This window comes from Hyperolius riggenbachi, chromosome 10 (genome assembly GCF_040937935.1).
Source record: "Hyperolius riggenbachi isolate aHypRig1 chromosome 10, aHypRig1.pri, whole genome shotgun sequence".
In the NCBI taxonomy this organism is placed as follows: Eukaryota; Metazoa; Chordata; class Amphibia; order Anura; family Hyperoliidae; genus Hyperolius; species Hyperolius riggenbachi.
The window spans coordinates 43,174,476-43,193,241 of record NC_090655.1 but is presented as its reverse complement, the minus strand read 5'-3'; the positions used below and the strand labels follow the sequence as shown (position 1 = coordinate 43,193,241).

Genomic DNA, 18,766 nt, shown 5'->3' with positions numbered 1-18,766 from the left:
CCAACTAAAACCTGAAAACCCCATTTTGGATAGATTAGATGAACTTCTTACCAAAACGGCAGAGTTTCAGTCTAAAGATATAATTGAAGGGTAGCTCTACATAATAGCTCTACTTTATGTTAGGGACTTAAGGCACACGCCTGATTCCTGCAAACGACGGGTTGTCAGACCCGCCCGCGGGGCAGCCGTTCTGCCGACAGTTTCCCCGTGTGTACAGTCTGTCGGCAGGCTGATGAGGCTGATTTTGACTGATCCGATTGGCATCATCAGCGTGCCGACAGACTGTACACACTGGCAAACTGTCGGCAGAATGGCTGCCCCGCGGGCGGGTCTGATAACTTGTCGTTTGCAGGAATCAGGCGTGTGTATGCGCCTTTAGCCTACAGTATATGACCACACATTTATTTTAAGATAGTCATTTTTCCACTAATGCAGTTAATTCAAAATTAATGGCTTCTCAAGCTATCTAAAAAAGCCCACATTATTAAAAATACAGGTGAAACTTGAAAAATTAGAATATTGTGCAGAAGTTCATTTATTCCAGTAACTCAACTTAAAAGATGAAACTAATATATGAAATAGACATGCAATGCGAGATATTTCAAACCTTTATTTGTTATAATTTTGAGAAGAAAAAGAACAGTACCTGGCACCAAACGCAGCAGGGCAGACACACCGGACCCGGAAGAAGGAGCGTGCTCATCCACAAGTTTGTTGCATCCAGTAGACTTGAAGAAAGGAAAAGGAGGCACCGCTTCTTTAAAATTCCTTTATTTCGGTGGGGGAAGTAGCAGGTACAAAGCAGTGGGGGTAAAAAAGGCCTGACAGCTGTTTCGCTGGTTTAAACCAGCTTCTTCAGAGGCAGAGTGTACACTCTGCCTCTGAAGAAGCTGGTTTAAACCAGCGAAAACGCTGTCAGGCCTTTTTTACCCCCACTGCTTTGTACCTGCTACTTCCCCCACCGGAATAAAGGAATTTTAAAGAAGCGGTGCCTCCTTTTCCTTTCTTCAAGTCTACTTTATTTGTTATGATTGTGATGAATATGGCTTACAGCTTACGAAAACCCCAAATCAAAATCTCAGACCATTAGAATATTGTGAGAAGGTTCAATACTCTAGCCTCAAAGTGTCAGACTCTAATCAGCTAATTATTCCACAACGCCCGCAAATGGTTCCTATTTCATTATATTAGTTTCACCCTTTAAGTTGAATTACTGAAATAAAATAACTTTTTTTCGAGTATTACCTGTATAAAAGATCATAAATCTAGAAAGAAAAATCTCTAGTGATGTGTGGCTTTGTGGCTCCGAAGACCACAGAGATAATATGAATTCATGTTACCCTGCAAGTACTTTCTTCCTCACTGACGCTTCACAGAAGGAGGGGGGGTTCAGAGGCCTCCTGTTCTTGATATTTCAGTAAAGTGTCAAACATTAGGGAATCTTGCCTATTCACTATGCTAGACAGAAACCTCCTGCATAGTGAACTGTGTGGTGGCAATACTCAGAATTTAACAGCAGCCTACCTATAAACTAGGAAGACATGTTTGTGCAGTTGGCTGTATAGGCACTACAACCAGCAGCATGGCTATGGACAGCCAAGCTTGGCTTGAGATTAGGGGGGAAAAACAAATATCTAAAGGGATGAGTGGAAAATTCTCCTAACGTAAATTACTACTCCACTGCTGCCACTGCTGCCAGTTAGCCAGAGGTTGGCTAATTTTCAACATCTAGTGGCTTATCTTTATTAATGCAACATCCACTTTCTGAGACTTGCAGGTTAGTTGAGCATTCCTCCTCATTTCTAGTGGATCAGGCATCCCCTACATATGTCTATGGGGGGAAAATGGGGATCAGGCCGTACACCTACCATGAATTTCCTGCTATGTCTGCTTGGCAATTCCTTCCAGCAGGTCCAGCCAACAGTCAGGAAGGCTTGCGTGTTACTATCTGTGCTGTTGTGAATGACTACACAGCAAGCAGCTATGGATTACTGCTGTCACTACCGATGACTGTTGCATTTATCTATTAGGGCCGGTACAAATGGACGCTTGGCGGCGATTACCACGGGCATCTGATACAACGCTCCCATTCAAGTGAATGGGAGCATTTATATCGCCCGTTTACTGTCATTTACGCGAACGTGGCGTTCTGATCCTGCGTGCGGCTTCCAAGGTCGATTAACCTCCACGTCTTCAGGCCGCCCTGTGGGGACGAAAAACGCCAATAGCCGCTGAAAGCCCGCACAAGCGCCCGAATGAGACGGTGGAAGAAGTCTGTCTGAACCGGCCCAAATCAGATCACACCTTACGCTGGGGACATCTATGATTATACTTGGAAATACATTTCCATTCATGCACAAGTGTACCTGGAAGCATTACTATGAATGGAAGTGCACTTATCCATTTTCCCTGCAAAGTGCACAGGACCTCCTCCTATTTAGGATGTCCACAGAGATTAGAGCACTGCAACCTAGTGCCCCTAGGGGCAGTCTATGTCTGGAGCATGACAGTCTACAGCAGAAAGCTTGACCTCTGTCCACTTACTATCTCTTTAGCTAGTTAGGAGATGACATTACTGTTGCTTACACCTGCAAACATGTATTGGAAGTGAAATAAGCCATAATGGCCAGAACTCTATATCCAGACACTACAGGAAGGGGATAAAACGTAGTATTTTGAGGCAGTTTGGAAGGGTAGAGGGTGGGGGCGGTTAGGGCAGATAACTGTGCCAGCATGAGCAAGTATAGTTATCTTTGAAATCTGTTAGTCAGAAGTACAGCTGAAGTTGGAGTTGCCCCTTTCAGGTCAAAATTGTGGCAGGCAGACAAAACTGCCATACATGGAAGTAATGTGACACCAGAGAAAGTCTAGGGACTGGATACCACACAACAGATGAAGAACCATGTAAACACTAACAAATATACATGAACAATACAAATGAGTAATAAAATGAGACAATAGAAATATGGAGATGCACATAAAAAATGATAAAATAAATGTCATGTTACATTTAATGATATGCTGGCTTCTATGAGTGACCTATATGATATCACAATTTATATTCATCGCATACACCTTGCCCTTTTATTAGTAAAATGTAATTCATGGAGTCTGCTTATGTATAGAGCACCAGCAGCCAGGGGCGTAACTACAAATCGTGGGGCCCCCAGCAAAACTTTGATAGGGCCTACCAAAGTTCACACCCTTTTCCTTGCCTCCCGTTGATGCCCTTCACAGCCTGGGGGCCCATCTAGCAAGGGTCATAAAGTGTGGCCATCAGGATCTTCACACCCATAACAAGTGTAGCCTCAAAACACCTGATCTGAAGTACAGTCCCCTGTATCATAGAAAGGGCAGGTTAGTAGTTTGGGGGCCCCCACAGCTCTGGGCACCCCTGTGGATGCAGTTGCACTCAAGTGCAACGTGCAAATCCTGATGGTCTAGTGCAATAGTGGGAAACGTGATTTTATGTTTAGGTAGTGTATTTGTAATATTAGCTATTTTTATTTCCACAGGTGGTTCTTATTAGAGGGTAGACAATGGAAGGAGTGCCCAGAATCTCGGTCAGTGACTTTGGTATTTTTATGGGTAGCCTGTCGGAGTGCCCTTTATTTGAACATTGGACTATTTAAATAAGTCACACATTTTTGTACGTTACTGTGTTTTGTATTTGCAAGGTTAATCACTGTGGGTTAATGATATGGGTGGAGCTAGCAGTTCGGGTGTGGTACGCCCGCCCTAACCTTTATCTGCTTGCTGGTGGTGTGAAACATTGTTATGCACCTGATGAAAGATTTTCCGTAACATGTAGTGCTTCCGTTTCAAATACATGCATCTTTGCAGCCAGTGGTGTGCCGCCTCGTGATTTACTTGAGTGCAACTAGGAGACCGTGTGATCAGTCCGGTCCAGGCTTGGCACCGGCAAAATCCAGGACAATCGATACCTGGCACTGCTACCGTGGAAACTCCAGTATTGGTTTGTTCCTGTGGATGCAGTGGCTGCTTCCCTGTAGTTACGCCCCTGCCAGCGGATCATCTTTACTAGACTGGACTAATAGGCGGGACTGCCATATATAATGTACCCTTCTCTAAAATGGCAGAGTTCACGGATTAACCTCCCTGGCGGTAACCCTGAGCTATGCTCAGGATAGCTGCCGGGAGCTCAATGCAGAGCAATGTACCGCAACGGGTGTTTTTACTCACCTCCCAGGGGATCCAGACGCAGGCAAACATTCTACTTCCTCTCCACGGAGGCTCTGAATCAATCTAGTGAGATCACCATCAGTGATCTAACTATAGAGTTACACCGCCACCTGGAGGACAGAGGGGAAATTGCAGTGCATGTGCACAGGGAGGTAAGTGCTGGGGCTGCTCCTGGCTTTCTGGCAACATGATTTTTTCCTAGTTTTAGAGTCTGAAACATTCAGAAAAGACCCTAAAATCTGGTAATAATCATACCACCAGGGAGGTTAATGTGTAATCTTTGTAAGTGGATGATACAATCTAAGATGTAGTTCTCTACAGGGGAGCAGCTGCTGCTAGTGCAGGGGAACCAAAACGCTAAGACCCCAACTGCTACTTGCACTCATCTAGTTAATTTGCGCTCAATTTTTGCGTTGAATTGCAGTGTTTGTGAATTATGGTCCCCGGCTATCTCTGCATATGAAATGTTTCTATTTGACGTATTTTGTGTGCCCGAGCCCAGTTCCGGGCATGACCTAGTCATGCTTGGTGAAATAAAATAATTCTGATTCCTACTTCCCTCCCTCTGATAAAGGTGTCCATCCTTCAAATCAAGTGTTTTTGTGGCTATACATGATAGGGGTGTGAAAATTACAAATGTCCAAACTTGTTTTATGACCCTTGCAAGGTGGTCCCCCAGACTGAGGGTCACCAGGAGAAACAAGATAAAGGGTCCCTTTGGGGAACCTCTTCCAAAGTTTTTCTGGGGGCCCCCATGATTTATAGTTTTGCCCCTGGTTCTCCAAGTTCCTTGGAAAAGAAAATCTCTTTCAAAAAGATCGGTTTCATTTAGGAGAAAACATATATAAGCTTAAGAAGGAGGCACAGCTGTGAATTTTTTGGGGAGATCTGTTCAGAAATAAGAAAATAAAAGTAACTGATATGGGCTTACCACGACAGAATTTGATTTCAGGGTATTAACCGGGGAGCCTGTAATCATTACTGGACTTTTAGAGGTCAGTGGTTGTTCACCATCAGATCTGCAAGGCTAATGAGATGATGTAAAAGAATAAAAACAAAATGAGAATGGGATGAGGAATGACACATAAGAAACAGATGCGCAATCATCACAGAGCGAATGCCAGAAGCCATGCTGGGTTTCCGAACACACAAACACACTGAAAGGAATTCCTTATTTCACACACAAATCCCATTGTATGGCTTCCATGCAAACACACCACTAACATACAATGAATAGGTGTTTACCAATTATACACATATCACCGTTATTATTAAAATACTGTTATTGAGCTAGGATAAATTAAGTAACTCTATAGGTACATAAACACGCACTACGGCCGCCAACGACGGGTCCGTCAGACCCTCCCGCTGGGCAGACTTTCAGGCGGCCGTAGTGCGTGTGTACGTACCTTTAGAGGGTAACAGTAAAAAAGGGCGCAGGAGGCTAGTGGACAAATCGGGCGCCGCCATTCACTCCCATAATAAATATCGTTTAATGGGCGCCCGATAGGAAAAAAGGGCGCCGGAGAAAAATAACGTTTTAAAAGCGGCGCCCGGAGACTTAATGTTTTATTACTGCTTCTCATGATTAAACATTATTTAATGATTTATACATTTTTTAATATTATTTTTAAACGAAAAACAGTACAATATTTTTTTCAAACATTATTTTTAAACGAAAAACAGTACATTTTTTTTTTTTTACATTATTTTTAAACGAAAAAAACGCACAATATGTTTTTGAAACTTTATTAATGCTTATCACAGGGGGGTCTTAGGTTTAGGCACCAACAGGGGGGTCTTAGGTTTAGGCACCAACAGGGGGGTCTTAGGTTTAGGCACCAACAGGGGAGTCTTAGGTTTAGGCACCAACAGGGGAGTCTTAGGTTTAGGCACCACCAGGGGAGTCTTAGGTTTAGGCACCACCAGGGGGTCTTAGGTTTAGGCACCACCAGGGGGGTCTTAGGTTTAGGCACCAACAGGGGGTCTTAGGTTTAGGCACCAACAGGGGGGTCTTAGGTTTAGGCACCAACAGGGGGGTCTTAGGTTTAGGCACTAACAGGGGGGTCTAGGGGTTAGGGGTAGGTACAGGGAGGGTTAGTTAGGCACCAACAGGGGGGGGGTCTTAGGTTTAGGCATCAACAGGGGGGTCTAGGGGTTAGGGGTAGGTACAGGGAGGGTTACTTAGTAATTTTTTTTTTAAACGTTATTATACGTTTCACTATTTAAACGAAAGATTAACGTTTTTACAATTGCCGATTTAATGCACATTATTTAATGATTTATAACTTTATAAAACATTAATTTTAAACGAAATACAGTACAATACATTTTTAAACGTTATCCATGCTTATCGTTTAAAACCCCGCGCCCTTTTTTCCCAGCGCCCCTTTTTAACGTACGCCCTTTAGAGGCCCAGTGCACACCAAAACCTCTAGCAGATCCGCAAAAAGCTAGAGGTTTTTGGAGCAGATTTCAGACCAATTCTAGGCATGTGCAGAGACGATTTCTAAACATGCCTGGCGGTTTTTGGAGCGTTTTTGTGAAGCAGATTTCATATATTGTTACAGTAAAGCTGTTACTGAACAGCTTCTGTAACAAAAACGCCTGAAATACCGCTCTGATGTAGCGGTTTTTAGAGCGGTTTGAGCTTTTCCTGTACTTTACATTGAGGCAGAAACGCTTCTGCAAACCGCAAAAATGCTGCAGGAGCCACGTTTGTGGCTTGCTTAAAACCTCAAACCGCTGGTGTGCACCATCCCATTGAGATACATTAGCCAAGCTTTTTCACAGGCGGCAGCGGTTTTGAAAACGCTACCAAAAACGCTTGGTGTGCACCAGCCCAGGCTCTGACTGAAACCTGCCTACTAGTTTTACTGTGATAATCACCTGAAATCTGATTGGTTGCAGTAGTTGCTGTAAATGACTGCTCATCTCATTATGCTATTAAGTTCACATCAAGGCGGATCGCCAACAGCCAATTGGAGAGGACAGACCACTGTGATGGAGCATACTCAGTCCACACTGCACACTGACAAGTGTCAACAGATCCATTTACAAATCAGTTATTGCAATCCAGCTAACAGACAAAGAAATGGCCATTTTGCATTGCAATGTGAACTGAGCCGTAAACAGGAACTGTAGTCAAAATAACATAATAAATAAAAATTGTTTTTACTATATTCATGTATAAATTACTTAGTCAATGTTTGCCCATTTTGAAAATCTTTCCTCTTCCCGTTTCACCTTCCGAAATGTATCACAAACGGGCAACATCTTTAGTACTGGCAGGCCATCTCTGCGGAACATTCTTTTACTAAGAGTTCTAAAGCCAGTAGAAAAGATGGTATTCCACGTAATAAACAGCCTAGGTTAAGGCTACATACACACATCAGACTATAGTCTTTGGAAAATGAAAGATCACAGACCAATCTTACCACCTTTCATGTAGTATGAGAGCCATACTCTACACGGTCTATTCTATGGAGCTGAACTCCACATCAGAAAATTTTTTTTGCAAGATGCTGCACACACAGATGCTGTACAGACACAAAAGATCAGTATCTGCAAAAGATCTGTTCCTGCCAAAAATCCATTCCTGCAAATTGCAATGGTAGTCTATGAGATCTGCAGATCATCATACACACATGATTTAACTGACATTCATCTGCAGATCAGATCCACCAGGATGGATTTTCAGATCTGCAGATCTGCAGATGAATGTCAGTTAAATCATGTGTGTATGATGATCTGCAGATCTCATAGACTATCATTGCAATTTGCAGGAATGGATTTTTGGCAGGAACAGATCTTTTGCAGATACTGATCTTTTGTGTCTGTATAACATCTGTGTGTGCAGCATCTTGCAAAGATTTTTTTCTGATGTGGAGTTCAGCTCCATAGAAAAGATTGTGTAGAGTAAGGCTCTCATACTACATGAAGGGTGGTAAGATTGGTCTGTGATCTTTCATTTTCCAAAGACTATAGTCTGATGTGTGTATGAGCCTTTAGCCTCAGTGACAGGGCTAAATATTGTACCAATATACAGCAATATATAGCTATGAGAAGTCATTATGGTTCCTATTTAAGCCTACTTGTAGGTGATGATGGAATACAACTATGGCCCTAGCATGCCAATTAACAGTGATAATAATAGGAAAGATTATTGATTATTCATTCCGTATAAATTTATACATCTAAAGACATTAGAAGGCAATGGATTGTGCAAAGGTAAAGTAAGAGTGCATGTCTTGTTATTGGATTTCCCTAATATACATATGTATACTAAAGTGGTGGGAAGAGCAAAGCAGTCGGCTACCTGTTTACACACTAATATTTAAGTGGGTGAAAAGTACTGCTGGAAAATGTCCAAGGCAGAGAGAGTACCACCATATCAGAGTATACTGATACTTTTATTATACTGGTACCATATCAGAGTATACTGGTACTTTTATTATACTGGTACCATATCAGAGTATACTGGTACTTTTATTATACTGGTACCATATCAGAGTATACTGGTACTTTTATTATACTGGTACCATATCAGAGTATACTGGTACTTTTATTATACTGGTACCATATCAGGGTATACTGGTAACTTTATTATACTGGAACCATATCAGGGTATACTGGTAATATTATTATACTGGTACCATATCAGAGTATACTGGTACTTTTATTATACTGGTACCATATCAGGGTATACTGGTAACTTTATTATACTGGAACCATATCAGGGTATACTGCTAATATTATACTGGTACCATATCAGGGTATACTGGTAACATTATTATACTGGTACCATATCAGGGTTTACTGGTAACTTTATTATACTGGTACCATATCAGGGTATACTGGTAATATTATTATACTGGTACCATATCAGGGTATACTGGTACTTTTATTATACTGGTACCATATCAGGGTATACTGGTAACTTTATTATACTGGAACCATATCAGGGTATACTGGTAATATTATTATACTGGTACCATATCAGAGTATACTGGTACTTTTATTATACTGGTACCATATCAGGGTATACTGGTAACTTTATTATACTGGAACCATATCAGGGTATACTGGTAATATTATTATACTGGTACCATATCAGAGTATACTGGTACTTTTATTATACTGATACCATATCAGGGTATACTGGTAACTTTATTATACTGGAACCATATCAGGGTATACTGGTAATATTATACTGGTACCATATCAGGGTATACTGGTAACATTATTATACTGGTACCATATCAGGGTTTACTGGTAACTTTATTATACTGGTACCATATCAGGGTATACTGGTAACTTTATTATACTGGAACCATATCAGGGTATACTGGTAATATTATTATACTGGTACCATATCAGGGTATACTGGTAACAATATTATACTGGTACCATTTCAGCGTATACTGGGAACATAATTATACTGGTTCCATATCAGGGTATACTGGAACCATATCAGGGTATACTGGTAACAATATTATACTGGTACCATTTCAGAGTATACTGGGAACATAATTATTATGGTTCCATATCAGGGTATACTGGGAACAGGATTATACTGGTACTATATCAGAGTATACTGGTAATATTATACTGGTACTATATGAGTGTATACTGGTAACAATATTATACTGGTAACAGAGTAAGTATACTGGTAAAATTAGTATACTAGTACCGAATCAGAGTATACTGGTAACAATATTATACTGGTACCGTATCAGTCTATACTGGTAACATTGCAAGCCAAACCTTCCAGCAGAAAACCGCACTCTATTGGTCTAGGTTTACACTCATGTCCAAATTGGACCGTTTTCTACAACAAACATGGCAATGGATCCCATTTTAAAAAAAGGCTACCTTCACACGTCCGTTGTGGTGATGGAACGCTAAGTCTCGACAAAGCATGACTTTTACGTACGAAACATGGACACGTCATAATAGCAATGTTATCTATGACATGTCTGTTGCAATGGACACCAATGGATGTGAATGGACACAGTGGATCGTACATTGGATGTGGTACAACCATCCACGTTGTGGCTGTGGTCTAGTGTCCCCCCAGCCTTACTTACATAAACCTTAAGAGAAGAAATACAGCTGCATGTGTATTTATTCTGCAAAAAACCTCGCTAACAGTTCCTGTGCTTGGAAACTCATTAAACAAGCTGTACATCCAGTTCATGACACGAGGCAGACAGTGTCAGGCAATGCATGCACAACACAATGACAGCAGGGACTCATATAAAATGCAGGGTGCAAGCTGGTAGCTGAGCTGGAACAAGCTGAAGGCCGGTTACCTGAGGCACACTGACCCTGCCTCTAATTCTGGGAGGTGGCTGTTTTGTGACAGGACAAGAGGACAGTGTAGAAGGATAGACAGATGGAGACAGTGCAATTGTGTCTGTGGTCTTCAAGGGAGAGAAAACGTATCAGGCAGAGTTGGAGAGAAGATCAGAATAACACAACAACATGCACAATGAACAGAGGCTCGCCTCACATACAGAGCTGGCAGCCACTTTGGGCGGGAATCCTATGTGGCTTCAAGTGAAGCAGCGAATTGTTCCAAATAGGGATGGTCAGGTCAATGAGATGCAAATAATTTCGAGCTGATGCAGGATTATGCAAATTTTGTGTCCAAATTTATGCAGCTTGAAAATGGACCAATCAAAATTTACCTTAGCAGGATTTGATTGGTTCATTTTCAAGTTGCATAAATTTGCATACAACATTTGCATAGTGCTGTATCAACTCGATATGATTTGCATCTCATTGACCATCCTTAGTTCCAGGAATAAAGTCAGGCTCCAACCTCAAAATGGCTGCCTGCACGGTTAACAGGGAATAGATGCACTGCAATTGCTGCAGAGGTATGGCTCATTCACATGATGACTTTTTATAACAACAATAACAGTAACATTTCTATAGCACTTTTCTCCTAAAGGACTCAAAGCGCTTAGGCTCTCATAGATTCAGTAATTCGTAGTAAGATGAAGTATTAACACAACAAAAAATATATTTCTGCAAACGTCCAACTAAACAGGTGGGGTTTCAGTCTGGATTTAAACATGTCCAGAGACGGAGCTGTCCTGATCTGCTGAGGTAAGGAGTTCCATAATGTGGGAGTGGCATGACAGAAGGCTCTGGGACCAAAAGTTTTCACGTGGACTCTGGGTATGACTAGATTATTAGAACCTGTGGATCTAAGATTGCAGGGATTGGTACGCAGCTGTAACATTTCTTTCATGTATCCAGGGCCCAGATTATGGAGTGATTTAAATGTCAGGAGGCCGATCTTGAATAGGATCCTCCCTTTTATAGGTAGCCAGTGAATGGAGTGCAGGACTGGTGTTATGTGGCAGTGACTGGGTTGGTTGGTTAAAGCGGACCCAAACCAAACATTTTTTAATTCAAAATACTTAGTTGCACCACTCTGACACATACAAAGATAAATAAACACTCCTTCAAGCCTATGAGCATTTTAGTGCATGCTTTTCACCCTTCTCTTTTCATAACTAGGGTTATACAGGTGGCAGCCATTAGCAATTCCTCCTTTGTTGGACACCACCTACTCCACTAGTTTGCCGGATTCTGTCCCGGCAATATGAAAGGAAGGGAGGGGTTTCTCCAGTAAATGTAAAATATTTTATATTTGTCATCATGCAGCTGAAAAAAGGCTGCTATTTATTGTTATAATTTAGAAAATAGATTTTATTTCTGAAATCTTGCATTTTTAATTTGGGTCCACTTTAACAGTCTGGCAGCAGTATTCTGTATCAGCTGTAGGCGGTACAAGTCCTTTTTTTTGGAAGGCCGTCGTAGAGAGCATTACAATACTCTAGTTGGGATGTAATGAAGGTGTGAACTAAGGTTGGCAGATCTTCTGGCGGAGGTTTAAAGGGAGAGACTAACTTTGTTCTGGAATTTTTGGACACCTGAGAGCTTTGAGACTTGAAGTGAACATTTCTCCAAACTCTGTGGAGCCCACGCAACTCTGTGAAACCATTATACAGGGTTCTATTGAAAGATAGCTTCCTGCCTGGTTTCAGTGTTAAAGTGTACCTGAAGCGAACGTCAGGATATAAAACACATACCATATTTTTGGACTAGAAGATGCTCCTGACCATAAGACGCACCTAGGTTTAGAGGACAAAAATCAGGGAAAAAAATATACTAAACCTGGTGCATTCATGGTACAGGGGAGTCATTTGGATGTTCCCCCTCCCCTGTCCCCCAATGTCCTCCTGGCAGCTTCAGTCCCCCTTTGGTGCTCCCCATGTCTCTGAATCTATCCCGCTTGTATCCTCTATTGTCTCCCTCGTGCCCTCTACGGTGCCCCTTTGTGTCCTGTATTGTCCTTTTTGTGTCCTCCTTTGTCCCTCTGTTCTAGTTTGTTCCCTTTGTGTCCAGCTTCATCCCTTTATGTCCAGCCTGTGTCCTCCATTCCTCTTTGTGCCCAGACTGTGTCCTGCCATCTAAATAAGTTTATATGTAGCCTTGCTGTCCCCCATATGTCCTCTATTCCCCTTGCTGTCCCACATATGTCCTCTATTCTCCTTGCTGCTTGGGTGCATCCTCCATTACCCTTGCTGCCCGCATGTGGCCTCAGTTCCCTGCCGTCCCGCGTGTCTCCTTGGTTCGTTACCCCTGCTGTCCCGCCTGTCTCCTCAGTTTCTTCCCCTGCTGTCCCCACCTGTGTCCTCCATTCGTCCCCCTGCTGTCCCCGTCTGTGCCCTCCTTTCACCCCCCCCCCCTGCTGTCCCTGTCTGTGCCCTCCATTTGCCCCCCCCCTGCTGTCCTTGATTGTGTCCTCTGTTCGTCTCCCGTGCTGTCCCCACCTGTGTCCTCTGTTCATTCCCCCTGCTGTCCACACCTGTACCCTCCGTTTGGCCCCCCTGCTGTCCCCCGTCTGTGTCCTCCATTTTCCTCCCCTGCTGTCCTGGATTTTGTCCTCTGTTCATCTCCCATGCTGTCCCTGCCTGTGTCCTCCTTTGCTTCTCCGCTAACCCCCCCTGCAAGTAGCTGTGGGTGCATCTCTTACCTGACCTGATGGCACCTGCGGTGATCACCAGCTTCTCCTCTCGCTCACTCTTCCTCCTAGTGCTGGCATTTCCTGGTCACATCATTACACATGCGACCAGCACTAGTAGGAAAAGTGAGCGAGAGACAGGTAAGAGATGTGGTTGGAGCTACTTGCATAGGAAATAAATATGGCAGCCTACATATCCCGTTCACTTCAGGTCCCCTTAAAAAAAAAAAAACTAGACTAGTAAAACCCCTGATTGTTGTCTGAATTTTGCCCACAGACTATTTGCTAGTGAAAAACATATGGCTAAAGCAGGATAGATTTTATGATTTTTCTGGAGCATTTCTAGAGTAAGTCATATGTGAACAGACCATAAAACAGAACAACAATTTAAGGTTAGTTCATAAAATGCACACATGTTAAAAGTCATAAACCTAAAGCTGATATAAAGAGAAAATTACGGTTAGTAAAGAGGAAAACGTGGGACTTCTATCTAACAAGACAATTTATCAGTAATGCCAGTTTGAGAGCTCCTCACACTTCAGTCTTGATGCACATGACCTGAGAGCACACGCATGCAGTATTGTACCTTATCAGGACTGCACTGAGCTCTCTTCCCATCCTCTTGGTTATCACTGACAAAGCTACTGAGTTCCTTACACAAATGTCTCTCCTCATACGGGTCAGAGTTTGTCTTAGAGACTTGTTGTGTGCAGTGGTTTACGAACGGCTGGGTGTCTACAGTCTTTAGACTAGATGGCTTCCAGTAGCCATTCTCTCCATCCACCACTAAGCCATTATTCTTGGCCTTGTACTGATTGCGCAAGACATCGCTGAGCTCTGAGATCAGGGAGTCACGAGTATGGAGCTGCACAGGAGAACCTCCATAACTGGAAGAACCCATAAACCTCTCATCGCTGTGCGGAGAAACCACATAACTGATTCTGGTAGAAGACTGTGGTCGGGAGGGGTATGTTGGGACAGAAGATAAAGCAGAGTTTGGTGTGGATCTACCAGATTGATTATAATAGTGAAGACTGACAGAAGGAGTTAGTGAGAAGGTAGGACTGGCTGCTGCTGATGGGGTTATGTATTCTATGGAGTACAGTCCGGCTTCTGGTAGGGGAGGTAGAGGAGGGGTTGCGGTGTAACCGCTATTACGGGAGACACCCATTGTGAGAGCAATCCATTCAGATGTAATAGCCTGCACTTCTGGGGAGAAAGCTCTGCGAATGGCATGGGGTGGAGTGGTGGTACGAGGCCTGGTGTAACCAGGAGACTTTAAAGAGAAAACAAGACAGAAGAAAACATAAAAAAAGAAAAAAACATGAAGCGAGGTCATGGAAATGTGAGCTTAAAAATAATGTAACATAACATAACATGGATCCGGATCTTCACATTCCCTTCGTAGTATTGTAGATAGTGGTAGCAAATTATTTTAAAAGAAACCACGCACACCTTGTGTCAAGTGAGCCAACAGGTCCCAGGCCAACCTAACACACGTTTGGTCTTAAAATACATATAGACACTCCTGGTAAGTGCAATAATGAGTAGGAACTGTAGTTAAAACTCTTTAATAGAGTTGGTGTTTGAATTTGGCATAGCCGATTAAAAACACAAATACTCCCATCTGCCAGCGTTAAAGGATACTCGAAGTGACATGTGACATGTGACATGATGAGATAGACGTGTATGTGTAGTGCCTAGCCAACAAGTAACTATGCGGTGTTCCTTTTTTTCTTTCTCTGTCTGAAAGCGTTAAATATCTAGCATGTAAGTGGCTGACTCAGTCCTGACTCAGACAGGAAGTGACTACAGTGTGACCCTCACTGATAAGAAATTACCCTTTTTACCTCTTTCTTGCTTTCAGAAGCCATTTTCTGCTAGGAAAGGGTTTTATAATTGGAATTTCTTATCAGTGAGGGTCACACTGTAGTCTAGTTATTTGTGTGCCTAGTTATTTGTGTGCTAGTCCCTGTACATACACATGTCTATCTCATGTCACATGTCACTTCGGGTATCCTTTAAGCATCGAACAAGGGGACATGGTCAGGAGGCGTTCACTGGCTTACGAGCCATTTTATGATACTGTTATAGTAATAGTCACATGAGAAAATGTGAAGTTCTAACGGTAATTGAGTAGTGTTGGTGTTTATAATCAGCATAGCCCAATAAAACCACTCAAATACTCTCGACTGCCACTGTTCAGCACCGAACAAGTGGGCAGGTTCAAGAGGAGTTCACTGGCTTGCGGAGTCACATGTTTCACATGACTCCGCTACTTTTTTTTTTCTTCCAGTTTAGAAGGAGGAAGCACCAGAGTCATGTGAAATGAAACGTGACTTGCAAGCCAGTGAACGCCTCCTGGCCCTGTCCACTTGTTTGGTGCTGAACAGCGGCAGCTGGGAGTAATTGGGTGTTTTGAATCAGCTATGCCTAATTAAAACGCTAACACTACTTTTTAACCTCTAGAGCTTCACATTTTCTCATGAGAAGACTATAACAGTACCACAGTATAAATGTGAAACCTCTGGACAACAAGGTCTCTTCCTGGCTAAAGGCACAAACATTTGGATGCACAATCTTTGGGAAATCTGATCAACATGTTAAGTGAGAGTCAACTGTTTTTTTTATATCCTATTATGAGATCGTTCAGGCACAGCCCTCACACTTCGCAGTGGTCGGTAAGATTAGATTGCTTATTCAGCCCACCTTGCCCATAGTCACCAATCACACTTCACATTAAACCCACCCTCTCACACAGCCACATACTTGTCCACCACTATTCACACTCAAGAATGTAATATTCAGCAAGTCGGCAGTAGAGATGGTCATGGAGATGCTAAGAATTTTGAGTTGATGCACAATTTATGCAAATCTCATGGAATCATTGACTGAATTTATTTTGTATATTTCCAAGCTGCATAAAATCTGCATCAAATTTGAATTAGTAGCAGGTCATTGACCATCCCCCTAGTGACCAGATTGTACACAGTGATTAGTGTAACAAAAATACATAACATTGTAATAATTACCTAACAATGAGTTTGTTTTTGCCTTCCTAAAGCCAAAATACTAGTCAAGACCATTTTGTTCATTTTAAATAAAGTAAGGAAAGGTTAGAACCTCTTCAAAGTTCACGTAAGGAACAGTCTCCCAAATAGGATCACAAAACAATACACCAAAAGAGGTTCTAACCATTTCACACTTTTTTTTTAATCTAAAACAAAAATTCAATATTTGGCTGGAGTTTCAATACTGAAAATTGTAAATTGGACTTGCATAGCATGATCTGTAGCGATGTACCCACGTAGATTGGAAGATTATTGTTGATATTTTCATTGGACAGGAGAAGAGAGAAGAGAGGAGAGGGCAAAGAAGAGGGAAAGGGATGGGTAAAGAAAAAGGCGGGGGAAAGAAAAGGAAATCGGAGGAGAAAAGGGGAAGGAAAAAGGAGAGGGAAGGGGAGGGGAGAAGGGGAAGCGAGGGAAAGTATTGGGTAAAGAAGGGGGTGGGAGAAAGAAAAGGAAATAGGAGGAAAGGGGAAGGAAAAAGGAAAGGGGAAAAGGAGAGGGAAGGGGAGGGGAGAAGGGGAAGAGAGGGAAAGGGAGGGGTTAAAGAAGAGGGAAGGGGCAGGGGAAAGAAGAGGGAAGGGGCAGGGGAAAGAAGAGGGAAGGGGCAGGGGAAAGAAGAGGGAAAGATACAGAGAACTCCCAAACCCACCCCAGTGCAGGAATACAGTCAGACTGTTACCCAATGACACCATAACTATTTGCATAAAGCAGTAATCATCTAACGTATATATGAGGTTTAAAGCATGAGGTTGTCAAAGAAATTTATGTTGTCAAACAATTTAGTTGCTTTTCCTAATTTAGCACAAATGGCCCATTCATGAATGGCAGAAGAGGTGGAACTGAATTAAGTTGTGCAGACTGGAACATTGCATAACGCACAGCTGGTACATACCTGTGGGGAAGCACTTGTGCTTCTGTTTGGGGAGTACGGTAATCGAAGATCCATGTAATCCGGTGCATTCTTCACCCGCGGCCGCTTCAGCACATCCACATAGGATACTGGAAATATACCTTGGCGATTGGTAGCAGATATTTTACCTTCATACCAGTTTTCATCAACCCTGCGAATCAATGTTATCCTTTCACCCTTGAAGAAAAGATCTTTATTTAGTGTAAAGCATCATTCAGAAGGGAAAAAGGAACTTCATTTATTTAGTGTAAGAGTGAAAATGCAACGGTAAGAACCCAAACATTAAAGAAGAATTGTAAACAAAATAACAATGGATAAAATTGCTTATTTTCTTTTACAATATTCATCTATAAAATATTTTGTCAATGTTTGTCCATTGTAAAATCTTCCTTTACCCTGATACACTTTCTGAAATGTATCACAGGCAGCAACATCTTTAGTACTGGCTGCTGGCTGGTGATCTTTGCCGAATGTTTGGTTATTGAGCATGCCAAAGCCATTACAAAAACAGCTGGTCTCCCAGAATGCTCTGGTGGAGAGAATTCCGCATGATAAACAGCCAAGGACTAGCCTCAGTGAGAGGGCGGGGCTATGTACCAATATACAGCAATACATAGCTAAAGGGGCTATCGGGAGTGTTTCTGATGCTGAAACCAGGATATTTAATGTAAAAATGGGTATCCTGAAAAAAATTACTGCATTCTACTATATGTCTTACAGTTCCTCTTTAAATTGTCTACAGTAAACTCTTAAATAAACAAATAGTACTCCTCAAAAACCTACAAGTGGCAAGAGGTACTTGAGATGAGGTTACAGGGGTACCTACTAAATACCAAAGAAAAAAAAAGGAAAATGCCGTGATAATGGCAAAGGGGGTTGTAACATCCAAAAAGAAAAAATTGCCAAAAATAGTGAGTCCCCCAAAAATATATGCCCCCCCCCCCACACACACACACACCTTTTTCTCTCAAAACAGGTCCCTATGTCACTGATTTATTTTTTTCATTGGTCTGGGTCTGGCTGCCTTTGCCTCTTTTTAGCTACAGTAAAAAGCTTATCTCAGCATGCAAATAACAGAGCTTTCTATTGTGGATAAGATAAGGGCACTGTGACCAGAAGGTACTTGAATTAACCCCCCCCCCCCCTTTGAAAAGTTTACACAGTGATGTAAGCCTGCTGTGCAAAAATTAACCCCAAACTGGGTTGAAAGAAAAAAAAAAGGCAGAAATTATGTCACTTCTGGCATCACAGAGAAACACTAAAGCTGGAAACCAACAGAAATATTATTTTCTTTTTTTTCATATAACAATTCTACTAAATCTGACAGTGAACACTAAAAAAAAAAAAACAGGATAGATAGGCAAGCTCATTTTTTCAGTCATTATTATTTAGTACTTATATAGCGCCAACATCTTACGCAGCGCTGTACAGAGTATATATATTGTCTCGTCACTCACAATCTAATCCCTACCATAGTCTTAAGTCTATGTATCGTGTAGTGTATGTATCGTAGTCTAGGGCCAATTTAGGGGGAAGCCA

At 42.2% G+C, this 18,766-nt stretch overlaps 1 protein-coding gene across 45 annotated transcripts in view; it reads right to left on the bottom strand.

The window, feature by feature from the left end:
* SORBS1 (sorbin and SH3 domain containing 1) overlaps window positions 1–18,766 on the bottom strand; it is a 351,749-nt gene that overhangs the window by 15,237 nt on the left and 317,746 nt on the right. For 35 of the 45 annotated variants that reach the window (XM_068258094.1, XM_068258093.1, XM_068258095.1 and 32 more), the window contains 4 exons: window positions 17,210–17,404; window positions 13,833–14,522; window positions 10,518–10,628; window positions 5,135–5,230 (listed from right to left, as the gene is read on the bottom strand). In XM_068258094.1, coding sequence (XP_068114195.1) covers window positions 5,135–5,230; window positions 10,518–10,628; window positions 13,833–14,522; window positions 17,210–17,404 — 1,092 coding nt within the window. The remainder of the gene's footprint in view (window positions 1–5,134; window positions 5,231–10,517; window positions 10,629–13,832; window positions 14,523–17,209; window positions 17,405–18,766) is intronic. The other 10 variants (XM_068258119.1, XM_068258116.1, XM_068258117.1 and 7 more) reach the window with 3 other exon arrangements.